Below are 18,953 nucleotides of genomic sequence, written 5' to 3'. Positions count from 1 at the left end.
CTGGATCCAATGTGCTCAATGAGCTCTAAGCACAGGAACCATGGTGGAAACTATACCAGGCACATCATAATCAAAGGCTAAAAATGAATGATAAAGAGAAAGTCAGCAGCTGAAGGGGGAAAAAAGACACATTTCATACAAAGGAGCAAAGATATGCAGAATAGCAGATATCTTGTTAGAAACAACACACTTCGTTAAAAGACAGTGGGGCGACATCTTTAAAATAGGAAAGAAACAGAAGACTGCGAACCCAGAATTCTTTACTTAGCAAAAATATCCTTCAAAACAGGAATAAAGATGTTTTTAGATTTAGAAAAACTGAAAGAGTTCATCACTGGCAGACCCTAACTACAAGAAATATTAAAATAAGTACTTAAAGCAGAAGGAAAATGGCACCATTTTGAAACCTGATCTATACAGAGAATGAGGACCAGAAATGGGAAATACATTTATGTTCCTATTATTTAAATCTTTTTAAAAGATGATTGGCTGTCTAAAGCAAAATCGATTTCATATTCTTGGGTTCACAGCATGCAGAGGTAAAACGTTGAAAACAACGTCGCAACGGGTGGAGGGTAAACAGAAGTCCTCACGGGATATGTCCGGTGGCATCAAGTCACTTGAGGGCAGACTGGGTCAGGGGCAAGACACGTACCACAACCACTAAAGTAACAGAACAAAGAGATGCAGCTCAGGAGCCAACCAAAGAGGGGAAATTGAATTTTACAAAACTACTCAATCCAAAAGGTGGCAGAAAAAGTGGAAGTAGGGAACAGAGAACCCATTGGAAAAATAGAAAACAAATAACAGATGGTAGATTTAAACCCAACCATATCAACATTCACATTAAATGTAAATGATCTGAACACCCCCTCCACCCCAATAACAGCAGAAACCACCAGACTGGGTATAAAAGCAAGACCTAACATATGATGCCTATGAGAAACACCCTTGAAATGATGGGTTAAAGGGGAAAGGATGGATGCCAACTCTACTTGAAAAAAAGGTGGAATGCAGTGGTGGTTCTAACATCAAAGTCAATTTCAGAGCAAAGGCTATTAGTTTTCAGCTCCCCAGGAAGATGGAACGGTCCTCCGTGTGAGTGCACCTAACACAGAGTTTCACAATCAATGCAGTGAAGACACGTGGAGCCGCAGGAGAAATGGGCCGGTCCACACAATCACACCTGGGGAGCTCGGCACCTATCTCCCAACCATGACTGGACAAGGGCACCAAAGTGTGTAAGGATACAGACAACCTTAAAACAGTACAACCAACTGGATCTATTTGACGTTGATGCATCACCCAGTGATAGCAGAATACACATTCCTTTCAAATGCATGTGAAACACCCACAAAGACCAACCATGTTCTAGAATAAAATGAACCCCAATAAACTTAAAAGGATTCCAGTGTGTTCTCCAATGAAGAAAGCAAGTAAATTAGGTACTGATACAAGAAATATACCCAGAAAAGAATAAAATATATAAAGAAAATCCTCAAATATTTGGAAACTAATTGATATTATATATAAATAATGGTTCATAAAGGAAATCTAAAGGGAAAGTAGGAAATATTTTGAACTGAATGTAAACAAAAACATATCAAACTTTAGGAAATTCAACTAAAGTAGAACTTAGGAGGGAATTTATAGCACTGAATGCCTTAATTTGAAAAGAATAAAGGTCACAAATCAATGATGGCCTCCACCTAAAGCAATCACAACAGGCTTTTTATAGAAATTGGAAAGTTGGTTCTAAAATTCATATAAAAATGCAAAGGACCTGGAATAGTCAAAACAACTTTGAAAAACAACAAAGTTATATGACTTACATTACCCAACTTAAAAACACATTACAAAACAATAGTAATCAAGTTAGTGTTGTACTAGTCAGCTCAGCTGCTGTGACAAAAGTACCATAGATGGCGTGGGTCAAACCACAGCAAACTTTCTCACAACTCTGAAGACTGGAACGTCCAAGACCAAGGTGTCATGCAACTCAGTCCCTGATGAGAGCTCTCTTCCTGGCTTGCAGAGGGCTGCTATCTGGCCAGGTCTTGACGTGGCAGGTGGGGAGAGAGATTGTCCCCTTCCTATGAGGCCACAGTCCTGTTGGCCACCCTGATGACCTCATTTAGCTTTGCATCCTAAAGACCCCATCTCCAATACAGTCACCCTGAGTTTAGGGCATTTTGGGAGGGGACAGAATTCATCCATAGCAAGAGAGGAACCGACATCAAAATAGAGGAATAGATCAAGGAAACAGCCCAGAAATACACCTACACATATAGGCCAACTGATTTTTCAACAAAGGTGCAAAAGCAAGTTAGTGGAGAAAAGATGTCTTACAGCTGGATATCCACCTGTACAACGATGAACTTTGATCATATCTAAGGCCGTGTTAATTTAAAATGGGTCATACACATAAATGTACAACCCGAAATTTTAAACATTTTAAAAGAAAACTTGGTAGAAAATTGTTGTGATCTTGGGTTAGGTAAAGATTTCTCAAATACAGCACTAAAGAGCAAGATCTGAAAAGAAAAAAATGATGACTTAGGGTTCATCAAAACTAATGACTTGTTCTTTGGAAGACTACAAAGAGAATGAAAACAGAATCCAAGGTGGGGAAAGTATGTGCAAAGTACCTATCTGATAAAGGACTCAAATATGAAGCATGTAAAGAACTCTCAAAACTCCAGAATAATGTAACAATCCAATGTGCAAAATATGTGAACAGACACAGACAAGAACCTTGGTGGCAGCCACACCCGGGGAGATTGCTAAAACGTCTCCATCACTAGAGAAATGACATATGATTATGCACCTATCAGAATGGCTAAAATTAAGAAGACTGACCATACTAAGTGTTGCCAGGATGTGGAGCAACTGAAACTCTTATACACTGTTCACAGAAGTGTGAGATGCTAGGACCACTTTGCAAAACAGTCTGGCAGTTTTTAAAAACAGTTAAACACAATCTACCAGATGACTCAGCCATTCCATAACTAAGTATTCACCCAAAATGAAAGCAAATGTCCACACAAAGACTTGTACACAAATGTTCATAGTAGTTTTATCTGGAATAGCAAAATGTCCATCAACAGGTGAAGGATAAATGGACAATGTCCTTGTTCTAAGTATACAGTGATACGACTATATACTTACTAATCAGCCATAAAAGGAATTAACTATTGATTCACACCATGACACAGAGTCATCTCAAATATGCTGAGTGGAAGAGAACAGATTCAAAAAACAGCACCTACTCTATGGTTCCATGTATATAAGAATCAGGAAAAAATAAGTTAATCTATAGCTAGTACATCAGTGGTTGCCAGGGGTTGGGGTTGGGGTAAAGATGGATCACTAATGGGCAGGGGACAGTTTGAGAAGGATGAATACATTCATCATCCTGATGGTACTCATGTTTCCACACCCACACAAATAACTTATCAAACTCTACACTTGAAATATGTTTGTTGTATGTCATTTATAGCTCTACAAAGCTGTTTTTAAAAAGAGGACACATTGGGGGTACCTGGGTGGCTCAGTCGGTTAAGTATCCAACTCTTGATTTCAGCTCAGGTCATGATCTCAAGATTGTGAGATCAAGGCCCCCATTGGGCTCTGTGCTGGTCATGGAGCCTGCTTAAGATTCTCTCTCCCTCTCCTTCTGCCCCTCCCACTCGTGCATGCACGCTCTCTTGATCTCTCTCTCTCTCAAAAAAAAATAAATAAATAAAAATAAATTTTAAAAAAGCAAGTTAGAATTCTGGTTAAGATTGAGTTGAAGTTGTGTATCAATTTGAGAAGAAATAACATCTTAATAGTGAGCCTTTCAACCATGAACATGGTATACCTCTCCACTGATTAAGGCCTTTGCAGTTTCTCAGCAATGTATTCCAGTTTTCAACACACATGTCTAGCACATATTTTATGCCTAAGCATTTTGTTTTAGGTGGTATTGTAAATGAAATTATTTTAAATTTTATTTTACGGTTGATAGCTGCTGATATATAGAAATATAATTGACTTTTGTTATATCCTATGACCTTGCTAAAGTCATTTATTAATTCTAGTAATTGTTTTGAGGATTCCTTAAGATTTTCTGCATAATTATTCAGTCTGCCAATTAAGATTTTGTCACCAATTTCTTAATTTTCTTTGAGGTCTCTTACTATACAGCCAAACCAGTAGCCAATGCCTGCGAGTCAATTGAGACATCTTTCTCTCCCCCTTGGCAGAAAAACAGCCTGATGCCCTGCTTGATTATCTGCCCACTGAGAACATTTTCCCTCCTTGTGCCTTCTGAGTGCCCCTGTAATGCTTCAGCCGGCTCCCTCCCGGTGGGGTCAGTATGCAGTGTACAACATATGGGATCTATATGCTTCCTCAGGCAGCCATGAAGCTAGAGGTACGGGTGAAGGGGTGCTAATTGTGCAACAAGAGTGGACCCTTGTTCATGCAGCTTAGTGTGCCTTCAGCACCTGCTCAAGCCTGATTTTGTATAGATCTCTTCCATTTCATGATAGCAAGTTGCTGTCAATACCAAACTTTACAGGTTTGTGGGTTAGTTTACAATGGGCTGCTCAGGTTACGTGGACCTGGAGTTCCATGACTTTCTACTATGGCTCAGCAGCACACTTATTCAAAAGGAGATTAAGAATTTTCGGAAGAATATTTGGCTATTCTCCAAAACTCGAAGTCTCTGCGCTCTGGGTCACCTGCAAAGGCACCTGGAGTCTAAACACAGCATCCCTATCTTCCAGAGAATTTTCACACCCCATCGATTGTGCTAGACCCACATTTCTCAGGCTAGGGTCCCTGAGCCAGCAGCATTAGCACCAGCTGGGAACTCCTCAGAAATGACAGTTCTCAGGTTCCACCTTAGACCTAGTGAATCTGAATCTCTGGGGGTGAGGCCTGGAGCACTGTGTTTAATGCACAATAAAGTTTTTTAGGTGATTTTGATTTAGATGCATGCTAAAGTTTAAGAATAATCCAGACTGTTGCAGAACCTTTCTTGCTCTGGGTACAATTTGAATACTTTATGGATAACTCAGTAAATGGGTCATAGAAGCATTCTCAATTAGAAGCCCCAAAACCCAAAGACCAGTTCACCAGGTATGGTGATTCTTCCTTAGGAGTAGGATAGCCAGATGCAGCAAGCTATCTTTCACTTTGGATGTGTATCTTGACCAGTCCCACATCTCTATGGACCCATAGAAACTTCACTGAGATGGCGAGCTTTGGAATGTACATACCGGGTTAATTCAGCATGACATCAGTGCCCTAGTAGGCCCACATTGTGTGCTGTGGGGTGGCAGACAGTAAATGTCTCTGGGCTAGATGCGAGAGTGAGCCGGAGAGTTGACATAGCGCTGAGATAAGACAGGGGGTTGCTGCTGTCCCTGCCATGTGAAGGGAAACTGGTCTTATGGTCTTTCCCAATAATCATTGGGGTGGGGAGGCATTCACGGCACCAGTAGCTGCAGAGACCAGGATTTGAGTTGAGTTACTCCAGTTAAGAGATAAGCAGCTGAAGTTGGAGCTGAGCCTTGACCAGCAAAGCAGGTCAGACAAAGCAGGTGGTCCTGAAAAGCTCTCCAGGAGGCTGCTAAGAATTTCACATCTCCCATCAGAGCTGACAACATGCCTCTGGGAATAGTGGAATAATGGCTTCCACTTCTCTTCCAACTACCTAATCAGGTAGGATTGTCTCCCACTTGCACCTGTATGGGGCAGGGAGTCTAGGAGAGAGACTTCCTAGTTTCTCCTTGGGGGGTGCAGAGAAGATCTGAGCAGCAGGTGGTGGTGAGGCCGAGACGACAAAATATAATGCAGCACACATGGGATCCTAGAAACCAGAGTTCTAGGCAGGAAAACGTGTGTAAGAGTTCGCAGAGTCATGGTCATGGGAAATGCCAGGACAAAGGCCAGGTGGCGAGACTGGAAGGCCAGCTGTCCCTATGACAGCAGAGGCAGGAGACTCTAAATCACCACTACCTCCCGTGTTTCAACAAATCTAAAGGAGATTTATACATTTGTTGGACAGTTTGGAGTTGAATTAATGATAGGAACATGGAAAATTAACCAATGAAAAAATAGGCAATCATTAATTCCAGGGACAACAAAAAAATTCCAAGAAAGGAAATGAAATCCTAGAACAAACACAAACACCTCAGTCTGGAACCATTTCACGCACCGAATGTGCTCCTCCAAAATGCCTGTGCGGAGCCCCTGACCGAGTGGCCTGTATTAGAAGGTGGGGCTTGGGGAGGCGACTGGGTTTAGAGGGAGTCATGTGGGTGGGGCCCCCATGATGGGATCAGTGCCCTTAAAAGGCAAGACCTGCAAGGGCGCTTTCTCTCTCTCCCTACCCCTGATTCTCTCCCCTCCCCCACCACACAAAGACAAGCCAGGAGAGGCTCACCAGACCCAGACCCGGCAGCACCCAGATCTCAGACTTCCAGCCTCCAGAACTGAGAGAAATAAATGTGTGTGTGTTTAATATACAGATCTGAACTCATCAGTTCTACCTTGGGCTCCCTTATTCAAAAAAAAATCTCTCTGAGGTGGCCATTTATGTCCTTGGCTTTGTGGATTAAAGCTCTAACACTGGATTACCCCTTTCTCTTAGCCCCGGAGGCGTTGCGCCCACGTGGGGAGACACAGCCCCCCAGTGACGGCCGTTGCTGTACAAGGTGGCAGGGCACCATCTTCCAAAATCCCTGTCGCTTCCCTCAGCTCTAGGAACTGAATTGTGTCTCCCCTAAACTTCAGAGTTGAAATCCTGCCCCTCAATGCAATGGTCCCAGAGCTGGGCCTTCGGGAGGTGGTTAGGTCACGCGGGTGGAGACCTCGGGATTGGGATTGGAGGCCCCAGGAGCCCCTCCCACTTGCACCAGGTGAGGACAGGGACCAGACCTCTGTGAACCAGGAAGGAGTCTTCACCAGCTCGTCAATTCCCCGAGTGCCGTGACCCTGAATTTTCAGCCTCCAGAACTGTGCAAACAAATCTGTTTATAAGCCTCCCATTCTTTCGTAGTTTTATTACTGCAGCAAAAGCAGACTGAGACACTGAGTCGACAGTTCTCTGTACTTGATTCGAATTCAGCCTGGAAGAGCAGTTCCTGGGACTCTCCCTGGGCAGGGGTCCTGTCATGGGCAACAGCCGGGGGCGACAGGAGGCTGTGTGGAAGGGAGTGAGGATGGAGTGAGTGGGGGAAGGGCGCTGAGGAGCAAGGGCACTCTGAGGGCCCCTGACAGGGACACTGCTGAGCAAGCTCCGGTGGTCCCCACAGGCTGGAGGGCAGGGGCCTGCTGTGCTTGCCCCACCACAGCAAACGCACAGTGGGAAGATCAAAGGATGCACAGCAGGGAACTTCATGCCCAGAGACGGGCCACCCTGAGGGCAAAGCCAGTGCCAGGTCACTCACCTTGACACCATTCTGCACACCTCGGGATCCTGGGCCTTGGCTGGTGGCCTGTGGACTCCATGAATGTAAAATCTTGCCGGGGGCATTTCAGCAAAGATTCGAGTCTGTTCGTTCCTGGAGTGGGTATCAACTGCCGTGTCTTTCCAGGCTGTCCAAGAAATCCTTTTCCTCTGCACATCATTCCCGCCCTACGGTTCCAATCGTAGCTCGCGAGCAGCGGGCAAAGCGCAGCGACACCGCCGGGACACCGCGTCCAGCGAGGGGGCTGCGCACGGCGCCACAGAAGGACCTGGGCGACCATCAGGTGCCTGGGGGCCTAGCGGCCCCAAGGAGCCCTAGGCGAGGTTTGGAGCCCTCCAGGTAGAGCAGGGACAGGGGTCGCCCCAGCGGGGCCGAATTTGAGTTGAGGTTCGACACCGGCCGCCCCTGCTCCGCGCTAGACTCGGCTGGGAGAAGTTCCCGGGGCGCCCGACGAGGAAGGCTGGGGAGAAGGGTCTGCGCGGCAGCCGGACTGGGGGGGGGATCGGAAGGCCCCGTTCAGCCCGCGCGCCCCAGCGCGGTACCCAGCGCGCCCGCCACCCCGCTCCCTCTCCCGCCAGCTGCTCCTGCGGGGCATCTCTGTGGCCCAGCCCCGAGTGCTCCCGGGCGCCCCAAAAGAGACGCCGCGGGGGAGCAGGCAGCCACGGGGTGCGGGCGAGAGTAGCAGGGACGCCAAGGCTGGTTCCGCCAGGAAACCGCCGTCTTGGTTCTGCGACTCCCGGGCCCCGGAGGTGTCCCCGAACCCACGCGTCCGAGGCCATGGGTTGCGCGAGACTCCAGGCGGGTGAAGAGTTGCGCCGACTGCGCATCGCTGGCCACCGCCTCCGCCAGGCTGTCGGGTCCCCGGGGCGGGGGCAGGGGCGCGGCTGGGGCTGGTCCTCCGCCCACCCGGGGCGGTGCGAGGGCGGAGCCAGGGCGGGCGGGAGCCCCCGACGGCGGGAGGGGCGGGGCGGGCCCGCGACTCATAAGAGCCCGGAGGCCGGGACCGCCCAGCGCAGCGGGAAGGGAGCCAGCCTGAGGTCTTGCCGGCGCCTGGCGGCGGGACCCCAGCGCAGAGACGAGGCCGGGGCGGGCAGGTGAGCCAGAGCGCGGTAAGTCGCTCCCGCGCATCCTCGGGGCGCGCCACTGCCTCCGCTGACCCCGAAGTCTGGAGCCGAGCTGGGGCGGGTACCGTCGGGGGCACCGCGTCTCCAAAAGTCGCTGACAGGGGCAGCGCGCCCCGACAATGCCATTCACGGTCTTAAGGAGGTCGGTGGCCTAGAGCTGTGTGCACGAGAAGGGGGTGCGGGACTGATCGCGCCCCAGTGACCCCTGGCCCGGCCCTGCGGGCGGACCGCCCCGACCCGCGGCCGCCGGGCTCTCTGGGCGACGCGGGAAGGGGCGGTCATCGCTGGAGTCCCCACGGGCCTTCGTGGCTGATTCCTCCCCGCTGAGCCAGATGCGGCACAGGCTGAGGGGACCCATGGGGTGATTTTCTCAGCCAGTGCTCCGCCTTGCTGGGGCTCGTCTGCTCGCTAAGATGGGGTGGGGTCGTGGAGCTGCTGGTCTGTGTGTGCCCAGGCTGATTGCAGGGAAGGGCCAGAGCAAACAAGTTTATCAGCCAGCTGTTTCTCGTTCTGCGCACAGAACGAAGATTTCTGAGAGGCCATGGTTTGCTTTCTGTACCCAAACCCGGCGTCTGAAGCTGTAGCTTCAGGAGACGGCTTGGCTCACCCTAAATGCTGAGTGTGCATGCCCTCCCTGCTGCACCCCATGTCGCCGTCCCTGCAGCTCCGGCTCTCTCTCTGCACCCCACTGCAGTACGGTTGCACCTGCTTTGAGGCCCCTGCCAAGCTAGGGCTTGTTCCTCCATCTCAGGGATGCTGGGTTTGTCAGTGCAGGTGAGGGGGCCACAGAGAAGCAGTGGGTAAAATATGGTGAGTTGTTCAAATTTGCACGCAGAGGAAAACGACCCCATTAGAGCTGCCGTCCGGTTATTCTTTTGCTTCAACCAGAGGGTGTGTGCGTGTGTGTGTGTGTGTGTGTGTGTGTGTGTGTTCACGTGCGTGTGTGTGCAGCTGAAACAATTCTGCGGGATCCAAATACCAGACGTCCGATTTGAAGCCACTCTTGGCTGTGTCCACGTGTAACTCTGTTCTTGACCATGTTACACGGGGTTTTATGAAAGTGTCTTGGAAGCAATTCCTCGGTAAAGTTACTAAGCACGGGAACTCGCCTGCCGGTGCCCTGGGCTGCCCCAGTCTCCCAGCCGGCACGTGAGTCCCCGGCCACGGGGGGAGCACATTCCGCAGGCGTTCCTGGAAGAAGCTGTTGGAATCAGTATCTTTAAACTTGCATTACGGTGGTTGGTTTTGCTTATAAAAATTTGCTCTCTGCTTTTACTCCTGTGTGTAAAGAATACATATGCCCTGTTGTAAAGACTTTTTTAAAAAAAATTTTATTTATTTATTTGAGATACAGAGAGAAAAAAAGAGCGTGAACATAAATGAGGGGGTTGGGGGGAGGGGCAGGGGAAGAGAGAGAAGCAGACTCCCTGCTGAGCAGGGAGCCCGACATGGGACTCGATCCCAAGGACCCTGAGATCATGACCTGAGCCGAAGGCAGATGCTTTGCCAACTGAGCCACCCAGGTGCCCCAAAAGGCTTGCTTTTGGATACTATGAGGATTGTGAAATTAGTCCCTGGCCATGTGGTGAAGGAGGAGGTGACAGTTTGCGTTATTATTCAAAGCGAAATTGGAGATTTTACAGCATTGCACTTTGGCGCAGAGAGGGTATCAGGGAAAGAGGGGGCAAGGCAGGTATTTGTCCTGAGGTTTTCAGGGCTCATCCCCTGCCCCCGGCCCCCACAAGATCTAGCCCATCTCCTGCTGTCCTCAACCTTGACTGTCAGCCTAGGTGCTTGGAATGTATTCTGCCCCAGAGACATGGAGGTAAATGTCCCTGATCTCTGCTCCTGCCTCCGTGGTTCAGGCCACTAAATGACTGCATTGCTGTGTGTGTTTATTTTTCATGCTGGCTGAAGACCCAGCGCGAAGAAGCACGGACTTCCGAGGCTCCAGTCTGCCCATGAGTAAAAGCAAATGCCCGGCGGCACTGATGTCTTCTGCTGTGGTCCCAGCTAAGGAGCCCAACGCCATGGGCCCAAAGGCGGTGGAACTCGTCCTGGTCAAGGAGCAAAATGGGGTGCAGCTCACAAACTCTACCCTCATCAACCCCACGCAGACCCCCACGGAGACCCAAGAGCGAGAGACCTGGAGCAAGAAAATTGACTTCCTCCTGTCCGTGATCGGCTTTGCGGTGGACCTGGCCAACGTCTGGCGATTTCCGTACCTGTGCTACAAGAACGGCGGTGGTGAGTGTCCCGGCCTAACATTCCCGCTGCGCTGGCAGCCGGAGGGGCTGCCGGACCTCCTACCTCTGCGTTAGGGCGCGTGCCTCCCCGGGTGGAGGTCACAGGCCACAGAAGCCGAGGGCTCGGCAGCCTCCTTGTGAATCTGCCCTCTGCGGCGGGGACGCCGGGGCCGGAGGTGGTGGTCGGAGGCACCAGGGCTCTGCCTTCTGTTTCCAAAGATGACTTTCGCTGTGGAAAGAAAATTCTCAAATGCCCACAGAATGGTGTCTTTGGCCGACTTCCAACAGTATCACAGAGTGCACAGAAGCCCTTGAATCTGAAGCAGCACAAGGGCTGGGGAAGTGTGCCGTGCCCTCGCCTGCTCCCTGAACGCGGCCAGCCCTAGAACCACACACAGTTGGCTCTGGACTCGAGGCAGAAAATGAAAATAAGGGACAGGGTCACCCACGAATTGAAGCTGAGAAGCCAGTTAAGTTGGCGCTCGCTTCCTTAATTCCCCATGATGCTCGCTGCCCGCGGCCTCGGTGACCCATTAGTCACTCCAGGCCGCGCGGTGAAAGGCTTTGGGAGGGCCTCAGGGAGGGCCTCTTCCGGCACAGCCGTCCTGAGTGGAGAACAGGAGGCCCGAGCAGGTGCAGTGAGTCGCACAGACAGAACTGCGGGGTCTCCCTCCCTCCCCCGGCCCATCCCAGGAAGGGAGCCCTGGCAAAGGCCCCCCCACCTGAGGCAGAGCCATGGGCCCTGCACTTCGTGCTTGGGGCAAGGTGCGGCTCCAGGAGGACCGGGCAGTATGCTGGAGGGACCCCAGCCTGTGCGGCGGCACCCGTCCACCGTAGCCTCCGACCGAGGCGGGCTGTGAAGACAGGGAGCTGGGTGTGGGTGGCAGAACCCAGGTAGGGTCAGAGTTGGATCTCAGATCCCAGAGGATTTACAACTCAAGAGGGGCAGACAGGTGAACAGACAAGCGAGAGGGGCAGAGGCCAAGGTGTGCAGGGCAGGCAGGGGAGGGCAGCTCCAGGAGCCAAGCTCTTGTGTAGGCTGGGGCCTGCCCTGCTCCGCTCTGCCAGTGATTTCGTGACTTGGCACAGGGGTGGTTGGGGTTCAGCAGGGACGTGTCAGGGCACTGAGGACAGGGGGCCAGGCCTGGAGGTCAGAGGCTCCCCCTGCCCAGCCTGGGATTTCCCTTTGGAGGGCGGCCATGCTGGGAGCTTCAGGGAGAAACAGAGGGTCCTGCCTGAGACGTAGCACGGGGCTGCACTCCAGTGACCGCAGGTGGCCTTCTGCAGCCTCCAGGCTGAGTGAGCTGTCCTGTCCCGCAGGCGCCTTCCTGGTCCCCTACCTGCTGTTCATGGTCATTGCTGGAATGCCACTGTTCTACATGGAGCTGGCCCTCGGGCAGTTCAACAGGGAAGGGGCTGCTGGCGTCTGGAAGATCTGCCCCATCCTGAAAGGTAACGGCCGGGACTCGCCTCACACCCTCGTGCGGGAGAGACCGCGGTGGTTCCAAGGCTTTCAGGGCGAGCCCGCCCAAGCTGTGCATCCAGTCCCGCTCCGATGGGTCTCTGTGCCCCCAGACACCCATGTCCCTGTCTCTCTCTGTCTCCCTGTCTCTGTCTCCCTCTGTGTCCCTGTCTCTCTCTGTCTCCCTGTCTCTGGCCCTCTCCTCCCCATACAAGCGCGCGTGCACAGATCCATTTTAATTTTGGTCCTACCGTAAAAGCCCGAGCTGATGGAGGACTTGGGAGCTCGTGCCCCTGCTGTCAGGTGAGGCCGGCCTGCAAATCACGAATGGTGTTGTTGGTGTTAAAACGGTGGACAGGATAAATCTCCGCCTGTCTGTCTGTTGGTCTGTCCTCTACTCTCCCCTGTGCATCTATCACTACCTTTACGGCTGCCACAGGACCTGCCACAGGGTGGACTCATCAGTGGACATTTGTTGTCTTACATTTCTAGAGGCTAGAGATGCAAAATCAAGGTGTATTGGTCAAATTGATTCCTTCCTAGGGCTGTGACGGAGGCTGTGTTTCCAGAACGTTCCTCTGCATGTGTCTCCATAACCAGATGTCCATGTCCTCTAAGGTCACCCGTCACACTGGACTAGGGCACGTCCTGACAGCCACACCTTAACTTGACCACCTCTGTGAAGACCTGTCTCCAAATGAGGTCGCACTAGGAAGTGCCGGGCTTCCAAGTTCAGCCCATGAGTTTTGGAGGGACTCAATGCAGCCCATCGTGCTCTTTGTGCCTTGTCTGTCATCTCCGCGTCCGTCCGGAGCCTGTCGACCACCGGTCAGCTACCATCGGTTCCCCACCTGTCATCCGTCCTAGCCTGTCTGTGTGTCCTGTACGAACCGTCCATTACCTGCCGGCCGGCCGTCCATCCGTCCACCTGTCTGTCTGTACAGACTATGCCTCTGTTCTCTCGCGGGCTACCTACCACCTAGAGGACTATCCAGTTCCTCACCGAGCTCTCCCGTCTGCCGCTGCAAAGCCGCAGCACAGTGAGGCAAACACAGCTTGTGTTGAGCCGAGGGGCCTGACCCGTGCCAGCCCTTTCGTGGTCACCTCCTTCCATGGTCACCTTGCTCCACCCTCGTGGGAGCCCCGGGGAGGACACACACTGCGTCGTCCCCATTCTGGAGACTCAGGCACCGAGGATTAGAGGGCTTGAGGAGCTGGCCCCGTCCCTTGTCAGGGGCGGGGGCACTGGCTCCAGACCTGTCTCACACCCCACGTCCGGCCTCCAGGGTGCACCCGCCACGCTCCAGGCCATGCTGGGTCTCAGGAGCCCGTGTCTTAGCAAGGATTCATGAAGGAGACCTGGGGGCTCGGGCAGGTCCGCACACCTGGTTTCACTAGGAAAATCGTTCCTACAAGATGAGTCCTGGGGTTTCCTCAGAAGTCCTTGAGAAGTCGGTGTGTTTGGAAGAGAACAGAAGCCCTCGTAGTCTCCTGGGACCTGCGAGGATGGGTCAGTGGTTCGTGGTCAGAGCTGGAGAGCTCACACCTGCTGCGGACGGGGCTCCGGAGGGGGCGGCCCCCCCAGCAGCAGAAACGCTGAGACTGGACAGGCGTGAGGCCCCTCCAGAGCCCTGTGCTTTTCCTTCTTAACGGCCTGCTTGCTAATCCTAGGACGTCAGCCGCTTTTCCCTCGGTAAATGATTGGGGGGCCCCCCAGGAGAGAACTGCGGAGAGGCCCCTCCATCCCTACCCCACACGCATCTTTGGAGCGAGGCCGACGACTGTCCGGCTGCTGGGGGTTGGGCATCCCTTTTGCGGGGTCGCTCGCGGAAGTCGAAGCTTAAATGAGGTGCCTGATGCTCGTCTTTTCCTCCGCGACCTCCGACGGAGGGATGGCGGGGGGGGCTGCCGACCGTGGGCGCCCAAGAGAGGAGACAGCGCTTCCGTGGGGCAGAGGCAGGGCCGGCAGAGCACAGGACCCAGCACGGAGCGCCATCCTCGGGTGACCCCTGAGGGGACAAAGTGGTGAGGACGGCCTCCTGCTGCCGTGTAGACCGCGGGCCACGCCATCCACTTCTGCAGTTTCCAGGAATCCAGAGGATTCTGTGTGTCTGCAGCACGTCATGCCTCTTAGGGACCGAGCCTGTACCCCCGCCACCCACCACCCGCCAGGGAGTCCCAGGGGAACCAGAGCGAATCGGCCTCTTTCCTGAGCACCTGCGGCCGGCGGCGGCTCCCTCAGAAAGTGACTCCACGCCACAGTCCCACGTCCACGCGCCACGCAGCCCAAGACGGCTTTTGTCCAGTTATGGAAACCGATCTGCGTGCGGGGCCGTGCCGGGGCTGCATGGCCTCTGAGGGTGGACTCTCTCTGTCTCCCTGTCTCTTGCTATCTCTGTGTCTCTCCTTGTCTCTCCCTATCTGTCTCTCTCTGTCTCTCACTATCTTTCTCTGTCTATCTCTATCTCTCTGTCTCTCCTTTTCTCTCAGTCTCTCCCTGTGTATCTCTCTGTCTCTCTGTCTCTCCCTATCTCTCTTTCATCTCTCCCTATCTCTCTGTCCCTCCCTATCTCTCTGTCTCTCCCTGTATTTCTCTCTCTGTCTCTATTTCTCTGTCTCTCCCTATCTCTCCCAGTCTCTCTCTGTCTCCCTGTCTCTGTCCCTCTCCTCCCCGTATGAGCGCACGTGTGTGGACCCAGCCGAGGCTAAGGACTCCCAGACCGACAGGAGTCTCTGTGTTCTTCACAGTGACCTGCCGTGACCCTTGTCGGGAAGGCCAGGCTGCTCCTCGAGCAGTGTCTTCCGTGGCTGGCGTCCCCGACGCTCTCCTGAAGCAGTGTTGGCGCTGCTGGAAGTGACCTGGTTATCCCGGGTGGTGGTGGGGAGGGCGGGGGTGGCCGCGCCCGCAGAGGACCCGAGCACCTGTTTCACCAGGATGCCCCCTCTAGGTGGTCCGGCTCACTGCCACACGCAGACCCTGTTTCACGTGTGCGGTGGAAACCCAGCCATCCTGTTTTACGAATATAAAATAATTATGAAATTTTGTAGTCAACAATATTTTAGTATGAAGTATCAAACTCCTCTAAAAAGAATTTAAAGTGGCTTAAAAATAAGATAAAATACACACAGATTAACATAAAGGTTAAAGGTTATAAAGTTAATGTAAAGAAATACTAAGGAAAACAGAAACTTAGGAAAACCGAGTTCAAGACCTGTGACGGCAGCTCACGCGCGGCCCCGGGCTTCCCGGGTCTGACAGGAGCAGGCCACGTGGCCCATGTTTTTCTGGGAGCGCAGGCGAGAGCGGAGCCCGCCACCCCAGCAGGGGACACTGTCCCGTGCCAGCCCGTGACAGAAGGCACGTCAGGGGCACTCTTGAGGTTCTGTCGACCTGGACAGAGCTCAGAGTGACCCCACGTGCGCCCGCCTTCCTGGGCGGCCGTGCCCTCCCCCCACCGGCACGTGGGCCCCAGGGGGCAGCACGGCGAGGCGGCGGCGTGTGCGGGGAGCCTCTGGTGCCGGGCTGCCAGGTGGCCGGTGGGGCGAGCCCACGTGCTCTCGGTGGCGACCTTGTCACCCGGGCGTGAAGGTCGAGAAACCTGGCCTGGCCCGAAGGAGGGCTGTGTGTGGAGCGTGGGGTTCAGGGAGGACCCGACACAGTTAGCTCTTCTTGCACTCGGTGGACTCGGGTCGGCTCTATCACTGGTTCCAAGGCGCTCTGAGCCTCCCCCGTCACAAGCTGAGCTGTTGCCCACAGTGTTTTAACTTTAAAATGATTCCAAGTCAGGCATCCACAGTCGGCCCGCTGCCAGGAAAAGCCTTCTGTGATGCTCTTGCCGACACCATGGCTCCCCAGGAACATGGCTCCCCGACAGCACGGCTCCCCAGGAACACGGCTCTCTGACAACACGGCTCCCCAGAAACACGCCTCCCCGACAGCACGGCTCCCGGGAACACGGCTCCCTGACAGCATGGCTCCCCAGGAACACGGCTCCCCAGGAACACGGCTCCCCGACAGCACGGCTCCCCGACACCATGGCTCCCCAGGAACATGGCTCCCCGATAGCACGGCTCCCCAGGAACATGGCTCCCCGACAGCACGGCTCCCCAGGAACATGGCTCCCCGACAGCACGGCTCCCCAGGAACACGGCTCTCTGACAACATGGCTCCCCACGAACACGCCTCCCCGACAGCACGGCTCCCGGGAACACGGCTCCCTGACAGCATGGCTCCCCAGGAACACGGCTCCCCCAGAACACGGCTCCCCGACAACACGGCTCCCCGACAGCATGGCTCCCCAGGAACACGCCTCCCCAACAGCATGGCTCCCCCGGAACACGGCTCCCTGACAACACAGCTCCCCGACAGCACGGCTCCCCAGGAACATGGCTCCCCGACAGCACAGCTCCTGACAGCATGGCTCCCCGGGAACACGGCTCCCTGACAACACAGCTCCCCGACAGCACGGCTCCCCAGGAACATGGCTCCCCGACAGCACAGCTCCTGACAGCATGGCTCCCCGGGAACACGGCTCCCTGACAACACAGATCCCCGACAGCATGGCTCCCTAGGAACATGGCTCCCCGACAGCACAGCTCCTGACAGCATGGCTCCCCGGGAACACGGCTCCCCCGGAACACAGCTCCCCGACAACACGGCTCCCCGACAGCACGGCTCTCCAGGAACACGGCTCCCTGAGAACACGGCTGCCTGGGCATGTCTGCTGTGAATCACAACCATGCCTCTGTCCTCAGGAACTCAGTGAGCAGAATTGCGATGTCACGTTATTTAATGCTGACGCATCCACACTGGAGACGGCCTTCCAAAGAGAACTGTTGTGTTTCTGTCATCACAGCTACGGCACACGTTTTCCAAGAGGGTTTATGTACCAGGCCTGTTTTATTTCTAGGGCACTCCTGATACCAGATCTGTTTAATAGATATGCACAAATAAATTTTAGTGCCTCTCTTTTTGCTTTCAGGGTAGGAAGAGAACTGTAATGATGCCCTGAGCATGAAGACTGCTTCTGCTCAGGGTTATGTCCACAAAAGACACCCAAGCTACTTCCTATAAACATGGCCTAGAAGGCATGCTCCACCCCCAGCCGCAGCCCCAGCCAGGAGTGGGCAAGATGGGGCATAGCACCCAACCAGGCTTTAATCAAGCAATTAAAAGCTCCAGTCCAAACTAATCATGTCGGCAAAGCCGAGAGGGAAGAGGAAATGAAGAGCGCGTGGAGCCCGATGAAGGAGCCACAGTGTGGGAGCAGGACGGCACTTACCTAGCGTTGAGCAGCAGGGCTCCTTGGCCAGTGGGAGGAGGCCACACCCACCTGCCACCAGTCAGGATGGCACAGCCCCCCAGTTCACCAGGAGCCCCTCGATGACTGATCCCAAATTCCAGGTTTTGTGATCCTGGAAAGGTCACTCTGAAAGTCCCTGGTTTGCTTTAAGAGACCCTGGATGGTCAGGGATGCCCCCGGCTGACCCTGGACGGTCAAGGATGGCCCCAGGTGACCCTAGATGGTCAGGGATGGCCCTGTGTGACTTTGGGTGGCTCTCAGTGGCTGTGAAAGAACCCAGATGACTCTGTGGGCCCTGGGTAGTCTTGAGGGGGTATGAGCAGCTATGAGCGGACATCAATATCTCTGAATGGCTCTGGGTAGCTGTGGGTGGCCACCGAGGACCTGAGTTTCTAAGGACCACTGGTGGCCCTGGATGGCTCTGGGAGATACCAGGTCTTTCTGGGGGTGTCCCTGAGTGACCCTGAATGGTTTGGGGTGGCCCTCGTTGACTCTCGGTGATGCTGTATATTCCTAGGTGTCTCTAGACAGTCCTGAGTGGGGATGGGTGGCAATACATGATTCTGATGGCTTTGCGTGGGCTGGTGGCCCTGGGTGACCCTGGTTGATGCCGAGTGCCTGCGAGGGGTAGTGGATGGCCACAGATGGCCCTTAGTCACTCTATGTCCATGGGTGACCTGGTTCTAGCAGGGTGGCCCTACGTGACCCTGCATGTCTCTGAGTGCACACAGATGGCCGGGGGGGTTTCGGGGGTTGGGTGCAGCCCCTTGTCTGGGATCATGGCGTGAAGTCTGGCACCTGAGCCCTCACTGGTCGTGTCTGGGTGTTCAGGGACGTGGCCTGGTTTCCGATGTCGGAGCCCAGGCAGGCGGGCGGGCACCTTGCTGACGGCGCTCTGCTCCCCCACCCCAGGCGTGGGCTTCACGGTCATCCTCATCTCGCTGTACGTCGGCTTCTTCTACAATGTCATCATCGCCTGGGCGCTGCATTACTTCTTCTCGTCCTTCACCGTGGAGCTGCCGTGGGTCCACTGCAACAACACGTGGAACAGCCCCAACTGCTCAGACGCCCACTCCGGCAACTCCAGCTCCAGCCCCAACGACACCTTCAGGACCACGCCAGCCACCGAGTACTTTGAGTAAGTGGGGGTCCGATGCCACGTCACCCGCGCTCGTCAGCCTCAGGAAGGACACGGGATGCAGCGCTCCCGGGGTGTGGAGAGGACCCTGTCCCGTGCCCGCGCCCTGTTCCTCTGGATTCTTGTAGGCACGTTCCTGAATCTAGTGGCTTGGCCACGCTCTTGTAGGGGAGTCCTCCGCAGGGGTGGAAGGCAGACAGGCCCGCGGCTGTTCCGT

The 18,953-nt window shown here is 53.9% G+C and overlaps 1 protein-coding gene across 1 annotated transcript in view; it reads left to right on the top strand.

The window, feature by feature from the left end:
* Nucleotides 1-8,475: 8,475 nt before the first annotated feature.
* SLC6A3 (solute carrier family 6 member 3) overlaps nt 8,476-18,953 on the top strand; it is a 40,731-nt gene continuing 30,253 nt past the window's right edge. The window contains exons 1-4 of the mRNA XM_026506650.4: nt 8,476-8,572; nt 10,505-10,834; nt 12,154-12,285; nt 18,511-18,736. Of these exons, the coding sequence (XP_026362435.1) occupies nt 10,549-10,834; nt 12,154-12,285; nt 18,511-18,736 (644 nt within the window). The 5' untranslated portion in view covers nt 8,476-8,572; nt 10,505-10,548. The remainder of the gene's footprint in view (nt 8,573-10,504; nt 10,835-12,153; nt 12,286-18,510; nt 18,737-18,953) is intronic.

The sequence above is a fragment of the Ursus arctos genome, unplaced genomic scaffold, assembly GCF_023065955.2.
Source record: "Ursus arctos isolate Adak ecotype North America unplaced genomic scaffold, UrsArc2.0 scaffold_15, whole genome shotgun sequence".
In the NCBI taxonomy this organism is placed as follows: Eukaryota; Metazoa; Chordata; class Mammalia; order Carnivora; family Ursidae; genus Ursus; species Ursus arctos.
Note: the sequence above shows the minus strand (reverse complement) of the source record. Positions and strands in the feature narration are given on the sequence as shown.